The sequence below is a fragment of the Gavialis gangeticus genome, unplaced genomic scaffold (assembly GCF_001723915.1).
Source record: "Gavialis gangeticus isolate Ggan-Ray unplaced genomic scaffold, GavGan_comp1, whole genome shotgun sequence".
Lineage (NCBI taxonomy): Eukaryota > Metazoa > Chordata > Crocodylia > Gavialidae > Gavialis > Gavialis gangeticus.
In genome coordinates, this window is record NW_017728975.1 from 274,557 (window position 1) to 290,390 (window position 15,834).

Genomic DNA, 15,834 nt, shown 5'->3' on the forward strand with positions numbered 1-15,834 from the left:
GGAGGGGGCTGATCCGCCCTACCCCACCCCACCCCCTTTTTCTCCCCCCTCCCCTTCCACCACAATGGGCTTATCAGCTGGTGGCAGCTCTCCACACTGTATCAGAAATCAGATCAGTATCGACCAGTATGCCTCCTTAAAAATTAGATATTGGTGTCAGCCCCAAAAATCTCTATTGGTGCACCTGTATTGAGAACCATTTCTGCAGGGAAAAATTGCTGATATAATATTGCCATCTATTTAAGGGTGTTCTCAAGATTCACAGAAATAGAAATTTGATCAAAGCTTCGTGTATGTTTTCCTTATGCATAAATGCAATTTAGTGTAGGGCTGACCCAGATCTGACCCATTTAGCAATGTCATCTGACTCATGGGACTCCCTAGAGGTCTGGAAATTTGGCAGCTTGAGCTGCAGAAGTAGCATTAAATTTGATGGTGCTGCTCCAGAAGCTTTCACAATTTATGCCACTGCCAAATGACATGACTCTGTGGTCTGTATCTGGCCTATGCATCAACTTTGTTCCACTCATCTGGCCCATTGGGCCGGATGATTTGGATGTTGTTTCAGCATCAAGGAGAAAATTAAAAAGAAAGTTATCTTGTCTTCTGCTTCCAACGCAAGTAAGTGGTCTGGATTATAGAGGACTAATATTACAATAAAGCATCTTTTACTTCTAAGTTACCAATTAAAATGCAAATTAGATGGTAAAGGATTCATATATAACCCATGACCATGCTATCTGTAAACACGTTGTATTGTATTTGTGAAATGACTTGGTAGTCTGTCCTGTTCCTACTTATTTATCTCTCAGCAGATAAATTGGCTTAGTTTTTGGCAGTCACAGTAGAAAAAGAAGGGATTGAGGAAACAGCTTCATGCTCCAAGATGATCTATACAGAGCCTGTTGGAAAATTGTATTGGTACCACTTGGGCTACACAAGTCCTGCGCATAATTCCATGTCTTCATTTCCCAATGATATATTACTTTAGCATCTTTCACAAAATCTACTTTTACTTAATTTCTCTTAATAAGTCAGTGATAATTTTTAATGTTTATTTTACAATTATTTTCAGAACAAAATAACATTTTTTTTTAAATCCATGTACTGATTTTTTTGGGGGGGACCTACAGACTACTTGATGTTTTACAGCAGTGCTTTGTAAAAACAGTTGTTACCACATCTATTTAATATGTTCCTTCAGTAATAGATGTTTTAGTTTGATTTTTTTTTTGTGCCTTTAACAGAGCTTTTATGTTGAATGTTCTTTGTATTCTTCTAATTTGTTTTTTGTGTTGTGTTGTAGGTTTTTTGGTTTAATTCCTATTCTTCTGAAACACAGGATCCATTTACTTGGGATTAATTTAAAATATTGCCTGCACCATGAAAAATTTTCTTTGTTTCGGCATTTCTTGAAGCTGGACTGCCCGCTGCCTTCTGAGGAACACTTACCAGAGTTTATAAATTACGCCATTAAAGCACAAGAACAGTATGAGGAGTGGCTACCATACCTACTGTTGTCTGGATTCAGTCCATTGAATTTATTGTGCAGAGTGTGGTAAGAAAGAGAATACTATCTTGTATCTTAGATTTTATGTATTATATCATTTAACACAGCAACACATCATAATTCAGTTACCTAGTTCGAGATCATGACCTCCCAGAGATTTCAAATGACTGGAGTAAGAGATTCACAAAAAAGTGCAGTCAAACAATATAACCCTCCTTCCCCTCCCCCCCCGCAGCCTTTAAAAAAAACAAGATCGAGTAAGACTCAGTCTTTTGTGACTCCAGAGAAGGGTGTGTCTACATGTCTAATTGAAAGGTTTTCTTCCTTATTGGTTCTCAAGTTTTAATAAAAAGTATGTGAAGGTGTGATAAAGTAATGTACGAGACAAATCTCAAATACACAAATACTCCTTAGTTCAACAGTCAGTGAGGCTGAATCTCTCCAGCATGAAATCAAAGTTGGGTGGGTGAAATTCAAGTGCCAATGGCACTCTATTCTTTGCTATAGTACCATGAATATAATATTACTTTATATACAAAGTATAATTTAATGCATTTCAAATATATATAACTAGCTTTTGACTGCTTGCTTATGTTAAATTAGGTACTATGGAAGTGATGCTGGTATTTAAAATATATCAGATATTTATATTTTCTTCTATCCTGTTCACTTTTTTTCCCTTTTTATCTTTGTTAGGCAAGTTAGCTGTTTTAACTCTAGCCTTCTGTATTTATGAGCATTAAACAAAATAATTTGAGACTCTATAAGTTCATGATACAAACAAAATCTATTAACTTTGGTAGCCTTGGAAAGTTACACATATTGTTTTAGTCATTCCAGTTGCATATATTCCTTAACTGTATAGAAAAAAATTTGAATTTTAACAACCACTCATTTTTAAACATTAATTTCTGTCTTAAATGATATGCAAATATTATGGCTGAATTGTCATACTGTTTTCAATGTTAACTTCACCATTAGTATAATTTTAGTGATTCAGTGAAATTGTATATTCAGTAGTTTTCTAGTTAATAGTTAAAGGTTCATATTTCAAGCCTGACATGACAAATGATATTTGTTATTCTCTAAATCACATGTACATAAAAAGGCAAGGTATTATTTCAAGAGTAAACATACTGTGAAAAAATCCTAGTTTATAGTGGAAGCAATATTGTCCATTTGTATCATACATAACACTCTTGTATTTGACAACGTTTTATATTGTCATGTAAGCTACAAGGACTGTTTTACATGATGCTTGACTTAACAAGCCTATTTTTAAACAATTTAAAATAACTGCTTGTCAGAGTGTAATCTACAGATTTGATATATTTGTGCAACTTTAAATGCAATGTTAGCTTTAACCCCATCCCCCTTCCTAGAAAATAATAGGAGTAATAGAAAATGAATGTCATCTAGGCTTATGGCTGATCAGCTGTCACCAGCTCATTGTACATCTGTTTTGTATGATATAATGGTCAATGTAGTTCAGTAACAATAAATGTTAGTGGCAGTATTAGCAATGGTGAGGCAAACTCACCATTCCATTAAAGACAGCTAAGCACTCAGATTTCCTCTCAAGTGTATTGTTTAGATAAATGCAGAAAAATGACACTTTGCTGGTCACCTCAAGTCAAACTTGAGGTACATTAATTGTTATTAATGAAATAATAGAAAGGGCATAAAATAACCTTTGATACAAGCCATATAGAAAAGCGTTACTTTTTTTTATTTGTTGTATTTGAGATTTTCACAGTATCTTGTTTCATCTTATCAATTCAAACAAAAGTACAGGGATTTATGTCTGCATGTATGTACCATAAAACTGTTTTGTGAAAATATCGGTAGTTCCCTTGTACATACTATAAACAGATTTTTAAAAATAGCTCATTTAATCTTGCTCTCTAGCCTTTGTATCTTAACATGGGTATTTGCTAAGCATTTTTCACACGTCGTATTGCAGATATAAATAACTCTAAAATACACATTTTTTGAGTTTTTAAAACATTTTGCTTTTTCACTTTTTTCTATAAATAAGTTGGTAAATGTATTTTAGTGTAATTTTCTCTGTCAGATGTGTTTGAAAGACTGGGTAATAATGCCCTGGTGACAGGAGACCTTATTAAAACTTAGGTAGAGATAGAATAAGCAATTAGTTCTAAGAAAAATACTGTCTGTTACTGAGGCAGATATATTTTACAGGAGATGCTTTTTCTTTCAGTCTAGCTTGATTTCAAAAGTAATGGAGGACAATATAATTTGCATTAGTAAAGGGTTATGCTGTCAGGGTTATTTTAGAATTCTCTTTGATGTTTTTAATGCCTAACATGCAAATTGCTGGAAACTTGTTACAAAGACTTAAAACTTTCAATGTGTTTTTCCTCCAGATTGTTTTTAATGATATTGTATATAGCAGTTGATAATTTATGTGGTATTTTGTATTGTGTAGGATTTATTCTGTGAATAACAATGCCCTTAATTTCACTCTGGAGTTCACTAACTGGAAGAGGCTTCCTTCAGCTGTAGAACAAAACCTCTCTGACTACAAAGAAAACTCCACCTGGGTTCCACACAGTCATTTTGGTAAGCAAAACAACCAGCCATCAGATAATCTCTGTACATACCAATTTCCAGGACTGAAGTGGAAAATTGCTCTTTGGGCCAGTATGTGAAGTCTGCAGAATATAAAATAAATTGAATAGTAATTGCATTTTCATACCTCGGGAAAATAGTAATTACCCTATCCTAAGATCATACTTGAATTCATAAATTAAACAATATAGTAAGTGAAATAGTTTAGAGGTTTCAAGCTGATATTTTTCATACTCTCTACTTCATTACTGATATATGGATTAAATTTAATTGTGTCCAAAATAACTATTAGGTACTCTTTTAAGAGCCCTTAAACATAAAAAGGCAGCCATATTCCGTTGTTACAACTGTGTGCGCATGTGCAGATGCACAAAAGAGAAAATTAAATACACAGTGAATAAAAGTGAAGTTTAGAAGGGTTTTTTTTGGAAGGAAATTGGGTACTTTTATTTTATCCAACTTTGTTCTTATTTAGTCATCTTTGCAAGTCAGTTGGCTTTAAAACAGTTATGGAAAAGTTCTAGGAAAGAGTTGAAGAGATTAAAAATTCAGGATTGCTCTTAGAATTGTGAATATGAAATAAGCTATATGGACATCAAATGTAAAATGTGGCCAGGACATACCAAAATGATTTGTTTAGCCTTTTTGAAAATATAAGGGCAGATGATGGATATGTCTTGATTACATTTTTTTCCTAGATAATTTTCTGTGGACTTTTGTCATTTATTGATTTATATACCCAATTAAAAAGTACCCATCCACTGCTGTTAGTGGCTTGACAGTAAATAAAATATAAAGCATATAAATATCTACAAGTCTAGCAGCCTATTTTCATTCCTGTAATCAAAATGTAGTCAGCCAAAAATAAAAATCGATAAATATATGTCTGCAAACACCAATGCTTGCCAAATGCACCTTCCAAAAAAGGCAATCAAAACAGAAGTAGTTTTCTGTATTTTGACATATTTATTATGTTATCTAAAAAACATTTGCTATTTTAAAAATATTTGCAAAGCCCTTTTCTACTGATTGATTATAGAACTAATTCTTCTTTAAAGTGCTGCTGTAATATTTGTAAATTTAATTTTTGTTTATTTTATAAGATTTTTTTTGGAGTATTGTATTTAATATATCAATATATCTTTTTTTAATACTAATAAATATATCATTTTGGAGTGGTGGAAAACTTGAAAGTTTTTCTGGTTGACTTGTTTTTGTTAAATATATATGTGTTGTAATAAGTTCTGATTTTTTTTTTTTGGAGTCCACTTCATTCATTTGCTTAATCCTTCAGTGACGTTTTCTTCCTGTGCTTTTCTTGGGATATCATTCTGTTATGAAAAATGTTGAGTGTTTTTTAAGTTTAACATTAGGAATTAAGTGTATGAACAACAAAAAGGAAGAGAAGTTATTGCTGGTAATTAGCAAACCGTTTAAAAAAAGAAAGGTGTTTTTTGTCCATCTTAAGTTTTCCTTACAATGGGAATCTTTCACTTTTAGCAGCTAATGACATGAGAGTGATACTACAGCTAACTAACTTAAGTGTGGAAGAAAATTAGTAACTCCTCTTTTTTTAACCCAAAAAAAACCCAACAAAAAAACCAAAAAACTTCTTTGGGATTCTTAGGCATATTCTAGATGATGGAAGCAGACTCACCCTGGTAAATAAGGTTAGTTTCCCAGGGCCAGTATGCCTTCAGATTCTAAAGAAAGTGTGTGTACAAATAATCAAAAAAAAGTTGTCATCCTCACTGCTCCCCCCCCACGTGTATATACGTACGTACACACACACACTTTTAACCAGCTGTAGTCAGAGGAGGAAAGGCAGGCATGTTGCAGTTAGGCACATCCTGTGTGTGTGCAGTATTCTGCATTGGGCACTTCAGTGCTACTTGGTCTTGAATTGTGATGCAGATCCTAGGCGATTTAACACAAGAAATTAAAAGTCAAGTATGTGCATTAAAAACAGGATCCTGTGACGACACCTAAAATCTTCTTTGAGTATGTGCGTTGTGTAAAACTCGCTGTCAGTATACACAAGTCATGTGCTTGAAGTCAAAGTTTTGGTCTGAAGTGCTGGTTGTGTCCCCACATGTACTCTGAATGCCCTAGCTCTCTAATAGCTAGGGACTGACCACCAGGTACTTGGTTATTTCTTGCTGCCTGTAGTTTGGAGTCTCTGCTCTGAACTGAATACTCTTCTCTTTTAGAGACCTCTGGCATATATGAAGAAGCTTTTACTGTTAATTTAATTTAATTTAATTCCCTGCCCCCCTCACTGTTCACATATTCCTGAGAATTCTTCCCAGTATCAGGCTTTAGGACATTGTATTCAGAATTGCAACATTGAATTAAACATTACCCCTCTTGGGAGGCAGCAGTTACAGTTAATGATGGGTACGTGAAGTGTGCGTCTTTTGGAGGATCTCATATTTGCAATAGATTTGTCATGTGCAGATCATTTTAGGGGAAAAATGATAGTTAATTGGGGGTTAATATTTGTTTGACTGCTTTATTAAGACAGTCTCAGGTTTGTCTGGGGCATAAGCACACACAGACATACGTTTGTGGTAGCAAGGAGTACCTCTTTGAGCATATTGGGGGGGTGTGTGTGTGTAACTTGTGCGTGTAAGACGTGTGTGTGTATAATATGAATAAGTACTCAAAGAAGAAAGACAGAATACTTACCCATGCAGTAACTGGAGTATTTTGGGATGTTCTTTTCCTTTAGAGTCCTCTTATGCTATTGGATCCTACACTTAGAAAGGGGCGCTCAGTGGTGGTTTAGTCATGTATTGGTTCTTATGTTGTTATGGGAGCATGAGAGCACTCAGGGCAAATGTGCAGACCTAGTGGATGCTGCTAGCTGAAAGCTTGATTTTGGGTGCGTACATGTCAAGGGTGGAAATTCATATCCCTGTATCTTAAGTAATATTCTACTATGGATAAATGAATACACTTACCTGAAATAATTAGTGGTACCATCATCTGGGATACTAGCTTTTCTGGCAATCTGTGCCATGGCTTGAGCAGCCCTGGAGAGTCTTGGGGCTGCCTAGATGCTGGTGGGAATCTGTGAAGAGGCTACCCAAACAGCTGTGGCAGCAGGGTCCCCACAGGGCTCTAAAACAGAGCATCATAGGTCAGGCACTGTCAAGGAGCCAACCACTCTGCATGAGTTAGAGAATTAAGGGAAAGGTCAGGGAACCTTCTGGCTAATTGATGTTCTAGATAATTGACTTCTGGATAATTGGGGCTCTTCTGCAGTGGGGACCAACCTTTCTAGCCATGCACCCTCCCCAAGTGCCACTTGAATCCACTTCCCCTTCCCAGTCTGCTGCTCTGCTTTCTGCTTCCTACCCTGACCACCACTATGCTCCCTGTCTCCTTGCTGATCTGCTGTATGCCATGCACAAAGGCTACCTGTGCCACTTGTGATACATATGCCAATATGCCACAGGTTGGCCATCCCTGACTGTTCTACTGCATATGGTGTGTGTGTGTGGGGGGAGGAGGCGAAAGTGAGGGACAGAGTTAAAAAAATATTTTTTTTAACTTTTTAAAACTTTATTATACAAACAAATAGTGTAAATGAAAAGGTGTGTGGCCCTCTCAGAGCATGAAACACTTGTTATTAATACCAGAAAGCGCCATGTCACTAGAGATTGAAACAGTTTTCCCCCGTACCCCTGATGGGATTCCACATGTAGAACCAGCTGTCCAGCTTCCACTTTGCAGAGGGCCCCTTTGCTGGCCCAGCATGACACAAACTGGTCCACATTTTGTTGCAAGGTGTAGTGTTCAGATTTAAATGGGACATGCACCTAGACCAGGAAGGGGAAGAGTTGGAGGGTGTCATTGGAGTCAGTCCCTACAACCTGGCTTTTGCAGCTTTTTCAGAGGAGCCATCTTGGCCTGGCCCAGGAGGAAGTTGGCGTTGGTCGCTTGATGCAGGATAGAGAAGATGTACATAGTCTTGGAGAAGTCCAAGTCCCACATGCCAAAGAGGGTGCTGGGGACAGCAAAGAGTTGCTTCAGCTGGAGGCAGTCTAGGGAGGCTTGAAAAAGTCTCCACCCCTTTCTCACAGAAAGGGCAGGCCATTGACATGGCTGGGTTTAAGTGGTGGACAAAAGTGCCTGTGTAGCAGCTGCCACTGGAGATCATTTGGCAATGGGTGATTTGGGCAGGGGGCACTAGATTGGCCAGACTTGCTCTGGTGTTGGTGCCACTAGGTGCTGCCTCTAAGTTATGTCAGGGCGCACAGTGAAGACATGGCTGTCCATGTGTACAGTTCCTTTCCAGACAGGATCTCAAAGCAGATCACAGCACTGTTCTTACTGGGCATGGGGAAGGACAGCATAGTGGAGAGAGAGAGACTTTCTTTCTTGGTGTGTGTGGAGGATGAACCAGTCTTAAAACAATTTCTGGGTTCTTTTTTCCTTCTGTTGCTCCCTTGTTCTTCCAAAGCGCTGATTTCCTTCTATAGACTTGTGCTTATTATCTAGCGAAATGTGGTATTCTTGAACTTGTATGCCTCCATGTCAAGAATAACTTTGCCTGGAAAATAGCTACTATTCCATTCCATATAACCTGTTACGAGCATGTTAATGACGAATAACAGTGCTGTTTGTTGAGAAGGACTGTCAGTTGTATCTAAATCTTGTATAATTAAAAAGTCTGAATGGTTAGTTGTTGTTTCAAAAGTAGTAAACTCAAGTTATGAAAACAGTTCACAGTGAATTATTCAGAAGCATGATTTAGAGTTTTTGCAGTAGCTGTCTTAGTATGATCACTGCTTTTTGACTTTTTTTTAGCTTTTGAACATTGAATGTATTCTTTACAGGCAGCCAAATCTATATGTAGCAACCAAATCCATATGCAGCAATACAGTCTAATTACTAAAGAATCTGTATTGTTTCTAAATTTAATTTGGTTTTTGCTTATCAAGATGGCTGGAGAGTGACCCTTTAGTCCCAATATTTTTCAAAAACACCATTTATTGCATGCTGTATTCTGTGCTGCCCTTTAGATCAGAGTGTTGTGACAGAATGTTAGGAAAGCGGCTGCAAAGTTCGTTCAGTGTGGTAGTAGGTTAAAGGTTATATAATTAACACTTAAAAAAACCAAAATGAAAACCCTAAAACTTTTCAGCTTTGACATTGTTACATTTTAGAAAAAAGGTTTTACTTTACAAATATTGATTTCTTGCTGTTATTAAACTTCAGTCCACTGTTATGGCCACAAGAGTAAATTCACCTTACTCTTGAATGCAAGTTTTTAGGCAGCAGGGGTGCGGGTGGGCACTATGTTCTCAAATCAAATGAAAAAGAGGAAGAAATAAAATGCAGCTCTTCTCTTTCTGTTCAATATAACTTTTGATCTGCTTTATAGATGATGGAAAACATAGAAAACTTTTGTGCAACCTGCAACTTCTTGTTGTTAGAAAAATCTGTCCTTGGTGCCTACTTATTTGCGTAGTGACCTTCTTAGTATGATATGAAGTATAAAAGCATGGCCTGGTAAAGTTTTCCAAGGAGTAGAACTGTGCTTTATGCCAAAATAGATGTTGCATTTTGCAACTTAAATACATATTGTAGAACATGTGAGCACTGTGATTGAAATACCATATTGACTCTAATATAAAGACGACCCCTTAATAATTAGATTCTGGATATGAAAAATGAATATATTTGTTATAATTCTCAACATATATAATTTATTTATTGGAGGTTTGCCTTGAATTTTCCCCTTCCCACTGCTACAGCAGGGAAAAGAAATCTGAGAGGTCAGGTGGTGCCTTTGCGCTCTGCCCCCCTCTCGCCTTACTGTGAAACCCTGCTCTCCCTAAGGATATGGAAGTGAGGGATGAATCTGAACAGGCTGACTGAAATAAACATGCCTATAGTAATTTGCATATAGGAAAATTACTATGGCTACCGATCGACTTAGTTCATCCAGAATAGATGTGTTTTATCGTTTCTGAAACTGCTGCAAGTTTCAGCACAGGTATTCCCTGGACACATTTTTAAGTACCACTTTTGTACCTACTTGTATATAATATAAACTATACATAATATTAGGCCAAAGCCTAAAGGCACATGATTTACCCTACAGTTCATTGGGCTGGGTCTCAGCAGAAGCAACAGGATTTCAAGCTGTAATGACCCCACAGTTTAGCACTGCTCAATATGCGTGCACAGTCCAGATAACCCCCACAAAGGATCCATGTGCTACTTAGCTCTCCCATCATTCATGACTGGAACCAGATGCTGTCACAAGTACTGGGATCCTCCAAAAATGTATATGCAGATGAAGCGCAGGGCTCTCCCTCATGGAGGTTGGGGCCACATTAATCATTTGCAACAGGCTGAGAGAGGGGGTGACAGAGGGTTTCTGGGTGAACTGTTGGGGGGGGCCCTGTTTAGTGATGTTTGCTAGGCATTTAAGGCTGGTGAAGAAACAGGAATTGTCGGAAATGGGAAAGAAAGGCACAGCTCAGCTGTGGGAGTAAAGAGGAAGCCGAAATGTATTCAGTGTAGCAGTTCAATATGACTTGAAAAAGAGTTGGTGCTGAGGAGGACAGAGTGCAATGGGCATTACCAAATGTCTTATTAAATAGATGAGCTGCATTAAACTATTGTTGTGGTAGGTTGCCATCAGTATGTTTGCCTGAAATGGGCCGTGTGTTTCATAGTCATGCTCAGTGTTGGCTGCTTTTAATCAGCTTTAGTTGATTTCCATTATTTAGCAGTAGTTTAATGATTTCCATTATTTGGCAGTAGTTTAATGATAGACAGTGTATTTAATGAGGTTTCCTTATATGGGAATGTAAAATAAGTTCTCTTTTTCCCCATGCTGATTGAGGGGGAAAAAACCTTGTTTTATATTTGAGTGAATATGGTAAATATGTTTGGAAATACCCAAAGCAAGTGTTGGATTGCAGAACCACAGTGTTGCATACTTGGCTGAATATATGAGTAAATAGAGTAGGCCGGGGGAGGTTGGCGGGCAAACTTCAAATTAGCCCTGCACCATCCCGGAGTGCCACTCTTAGCCCCTTCCCCTATTGGACCTGTTATCCTGCTGCCCTGCTCTGTGCTCTCTACCCAGTCTGCTGCTCTGCTTTCTGCCTTGTGTTTTCTGTCTGCTCTGTTGCTCTGCTTTCTGTGTGCTGCCATGTTGTTTGTCCCCTCTCCGATCTGCCTTATGCCACTTGTGATACATGTGCCACAGGTGGGCAACCCCTGAAATAGGTTGTGGTAATGAAGGGAATAAAGTTAACTACTCTAAACTGTATACTGTAGAGTGAAGCTAAAGTTTGTTGGGAAAAGCATTGCCTCTTTGTCTGAAAACCGTGATAAAAATATAAAAGCAAAGTAGGCATCATTGCACACTGGAGACTATCCCAAAGAGAAGTGTTTTTTATGTGCTAAAAATACCCAAAGTATTATTTTATAATATCCCACTGAAAGATATGTTATCATGGGCTGCTTGCTGAGAACTTTCCATTTTACTTACAGGGCTGTATTGACCTTGTGCTGTAGAATTCCAGCATTACTATCTTGATTTAACCAAGAAAGGAGACTACCATGTATCTGTACGATTACTTTGCAGGGGAATAAAAGTAATTTTCATCAGTAAAACATTAAAAAATGTCAGTTTAAATGTTATAGTACATGTTTATATAATGGTCAAGGTATTTTATGTTAGTTCATAAAAGTAGGCAGTCCCTTAATTCCTGTGAGCATGATCCTGAGCTGTTAGTTTGTCAGTTTAATGATGCGTTAGTCTCCACAGTAATACCAAAATGATCCTATTGAAACTAGGCCAGATGCAGTTTCAGTGATGTTTTGCATTCCACTTACAACTGTAACAGTGCCATCCAGCCCTTTTGAGCTCAGCATGGGAAGACTGAGAGAGACTTGTATTCAGTACCACACAAAAAATTAATAGCAGTAGTTCAACCTCAGTGCTAAGGAAGGAAAAGAAAGGTTACTCGCTGCTAATTGTTTGAGTGTAGAGCTCTTTGTTTTTCAACACCCCCTGTACCTGCACACAGTATTTTGAACTTGGAAAGCTCTAATAGAACAGTACTCAAGTGGGCAAGTGTTCCCAAACATAAGCATTTAAAAACTGACTCGGATTCCTGGTGCCTTCTCCTGTTCCCTAGTCACGAGATTGGTTTTAAAACTCATATAATTTTTAAAAAATGGGTTTCTTTTACTTTGCCGAGAGGCCTGTGAAGGGTTAGGATTCAGTAAAGAATGATACTTACTTGAAGGGCTCTGCCACAGCAATTAACATGCCACCACTCCCTCTCCACCAAATATCTGGACCAGTGGGGAGCCCTGCAGGGCAAATGACACAGCCCCATGGGTTGGATTCAGCCTGTGGGCCAGAGGTTGAGCTCCACTGTCCTAGACGAGTATTTCTCAGTCCTGGAGAAAATTCCACTAACCACCCAAAAAGAAACCCTTGGAAGAACTAATCAAGTAAAATTGCAGAATTGCCTTCTGAAGTGAATATGATTCTTCATTGAGTAAGTAATACATAGCTGGCAATTTCATGATGCCAAGCCAAGGTATATTATGAAAATATGCCATTGAAGTTGTAGGTTGATTCAGTTGCATGAGATTTGCAACCTGACGGAATGCCAACTAGATTGTGATAAAACTCCTATATAGCTTAACTTTTTAAAAAAAAAAGCATTAACCAGAACTAGGACTCTTCCATAAAATAAGAAATGAGGGAATTTGGCACTGTGGATCTCTTGATCTAATAGGCTAAGCAATCTTGATCAAATTGTTCAGAGGCACAAGAATGGCTTCTGGGATCACTGGTCTCCTAAACTGTGCCTGTCTTGTTGACAAGGTATTGTATATTGTGAAAGTATGAATCTGCATTGTGCTACTGATTTGCAGGAGAATTATTTAAGGTTGTCATTTTATCCTTAATGAGCTAAATTTTGCCAAAATCTCCTGGTTTCTTTATTCTTTACCTGCAGCAGTACTTTAGAAATAAAAACTTAACTCTGAATTTCTTTGTCTTTGTTGATTTTAGGTGTAGGTTTTTGAACACTCATGTATTGTATGTCATCTAGGTCTTGCATTATAGATTGTTATTGCCAAACCAGTGCCGCTCCAACAGTACTGGAGCCTGCCCTGTAGGGCCAGCATATTCCCTTGGAGACCAGGTTAAATAACCTCCAGCAACTACTCCTCTTCTGCTCTTTGACCACCTAGTTCTTGACTGTTTGGGAGTCTTCTCCCTAGCTTGCTTTGAGGGCCTTAGGGCTAAGGACAAGCAAAACTCAGGTGCATCGGAACCCCAAGCCTCTGGGCTTGGGCCGGCAAGCAGGATGCCTGCCAAAGGTTTTGGAAACATCTGAAGCTCCAGATGGGTGTGGAGGATGTTTGCCAGTAGTAGGGCCACTTTATGGTTCTGGACTCTTGGATTTGAAATTAGTTTTGGCTAGTTTGGCCTGGGATATGTAAAACAAAAAAACCCCCAAAAACCAAACTCTTTTCTCATGGACAGCAGAAGAGATGCCTCCTGCTAGTATGCTCAGTTACATGGGCCAATGGACTGTCGAGGGAAGAAGAAAAGGATATGTTATTCCCTCCTCCCACAGTAAGCAGAACAGGGAGAGACCTTTCCTTCCTGTTTTGTAGGAAGGACCAAAGGATTGTTGCTATCAGCAAGGCTTGAAAAATGTGCTTTATTCGTCCTGACCTGAGAGAAGAGACTGGACAAATAGCAGAGTAAACAAAAACAACTTCAAAGTTAAGACTTTATTTTAGTTATTCATGTTACTGTATTTCATTCCATATTTTTCCTAGCAAAAAGAGAATTTGAAAGTCAGGAGATCCAATTTTAAACACCAGGGGAGATGTTACAGATTGGCTATAGCCTGAGAGGAAAGGGACTTCAGGCAGACCATAGCCTAGGAGTAGGGGACATCCATGCATATAGTTTAGTTTTCCAATTAAAACAGTGATGTACGTGCACTCTTATATTTTATAAATGTTCTTGTTGCTCTGCCACACTCCTGTTCTTGAGATAAAGGTCATCCAATTACTCATGGAAACCACGTAGCCACAGACCACTCATGGGAGCAGAAGAGAGAAGATACAGTATGAGATCGTCGGTTGCTAAATAGACAAACAGGGGAATGAAATACCACCTTTTTAATAATGAAAAGGTTATATTAAACTCGAATCTGAAACTGCAGGGTTTTTCCTTTCTTTCTCTGTGGGCCTGGAGATGTACAGTAATGCTTGCGCTCGGATATTTAGTTAATTAAATTAACCTTTACACTTCTCTCCATAACTTGCCCTCTCTCTTTCACTTTATCCAGTTGGTAGAAGCGTTCCTCTTGTATTTATGATTCCTTTCCTCCATTTTGCCCTTCCTATTTGAATTTCTTTCATGTTATGATTCCATTTCCCTGACATTCAGCCGTGCTACCTTTCACTGACTCCATTGTTCCACGTCTTCCTTCAGCCCCCAAATGTTGTTTTAAAAAAAAAAAGTCTGGCGTGCTGACTGACACCTTTTTTTGCTTTTAAAATCTGTCTTAACTTCAATTCAAGCTGTGTTTTTTGTTTTTTGTTATTTAAGAGAAGTCAGTTGGCTGTGCATGTACATTAAAATAATCTCAAATTCACCCAAGTTTGTTCTCCTGGTGGAAAATTTACCCAGAGCCACATGTACAGACATTTGAATGATGAGGCCCTGAAAAGTAGAGACTTTGCAGTGCTGCACTCTCTACCAGGGAGCAGGGCCCTGTACACGCACCTCAGCATGTTCTGCAGGCTTTCTTTGTCTGCCTGGTGATAGATGGCAGTAGTGTGTAGGGCAGCTCTAATTGGCTGACCCAGATCACCCATGGGCAGCCTGCATTTCTCTGCAGCGCAATGTGAGGATTGGGAAGGGGGTATATTCTGTTCCCTAGTGGGTCAGCAGAGTCCAGTGAGCAACATGCTGTCTCTGCGGGAGGAGGAGGACAGAAGCCACAGCTTGCACAGACATTTGCTCTCCCAGGAGAAGCTCTCTTAGGAGTGATTTAACCTCTTGTTGTTCCCAGGTTATTTTTTTCCTGGAGCAGCTATTTTTACTCTGGGAGAAAAAGCCTGAACAGCTGTGTACATTCATGGTTTCTCCTGAGAGAGCAGTGACTCTCTGAGGAGAAACTGAATGTGTGTATGAGGCTATAGTAACTTTATAGCTAAGATTTGTACAAGCTATGCCTTTTAGGCCAGGTTTCACCTTTCTTCTTGCCATACCCCAACTACTTAAACCTGCTTAGATTTTTTGAAGCTTTGTTCATAAGCCAGGGTAGAAATTTTCTCATGTGTTTTGAGACAAATCTGAGACTTGATGTTTTAGAAAGTTGGGAAGTAATTTCTTGGGGTTTTTTTACCATTTTTTCCTGACAACTGGGAAAAAAACAAACAGTTTGGCCTAGGTATTTTAGATTTGGTTGAAAATGCTCAGTCTAGGAACATCTACAGACTTCTGGTTGCTTTGCACTGCTACGATGGTATAAATAAGCATCAGGACCTTGATTGTTTAATAAAGTAATAGGTTTTTAATAAAGATGCTACCAGCACTGTTGGTGAGAAATGTGAGGTTAAAAGGTGATTTTTTTTTCTTTTACATAAGATTGGAAAAAGAGAAGGGAGTGAAAGAAGACAATCCCTTTATGATGACTTAAGCTAATTAAGTTTCA

General features: G+C 38.3%; 1 protein-coding gene across 1 annotated transcript in view; it reads left to right on the forward strand.

Moving 5' to 3' along the window:
• ASB3 (ankyrin repeat and SOCS box containing 3) overlaps window positions 1–15,834 on the forward strand; it is a 95,989-nt gene that overhangs the window by 71,959 nt on the left and 8,196 nt on the right. Inside the window, exons 8-9 of the mRNA XM_019507983.1 lie at window positions 1,307–1,558; window positions 3,960–4,093. Of these exons, the coding sequence (XP_019363528.1) occupies window positions 1,307–1,558; window positions 3,960–4,093 (386 nt within the window). The remainder of the gene's footprint in view (window positions 1–1,306; window positions 1,559–3,959; window positions 4,094–15,834) is intronic.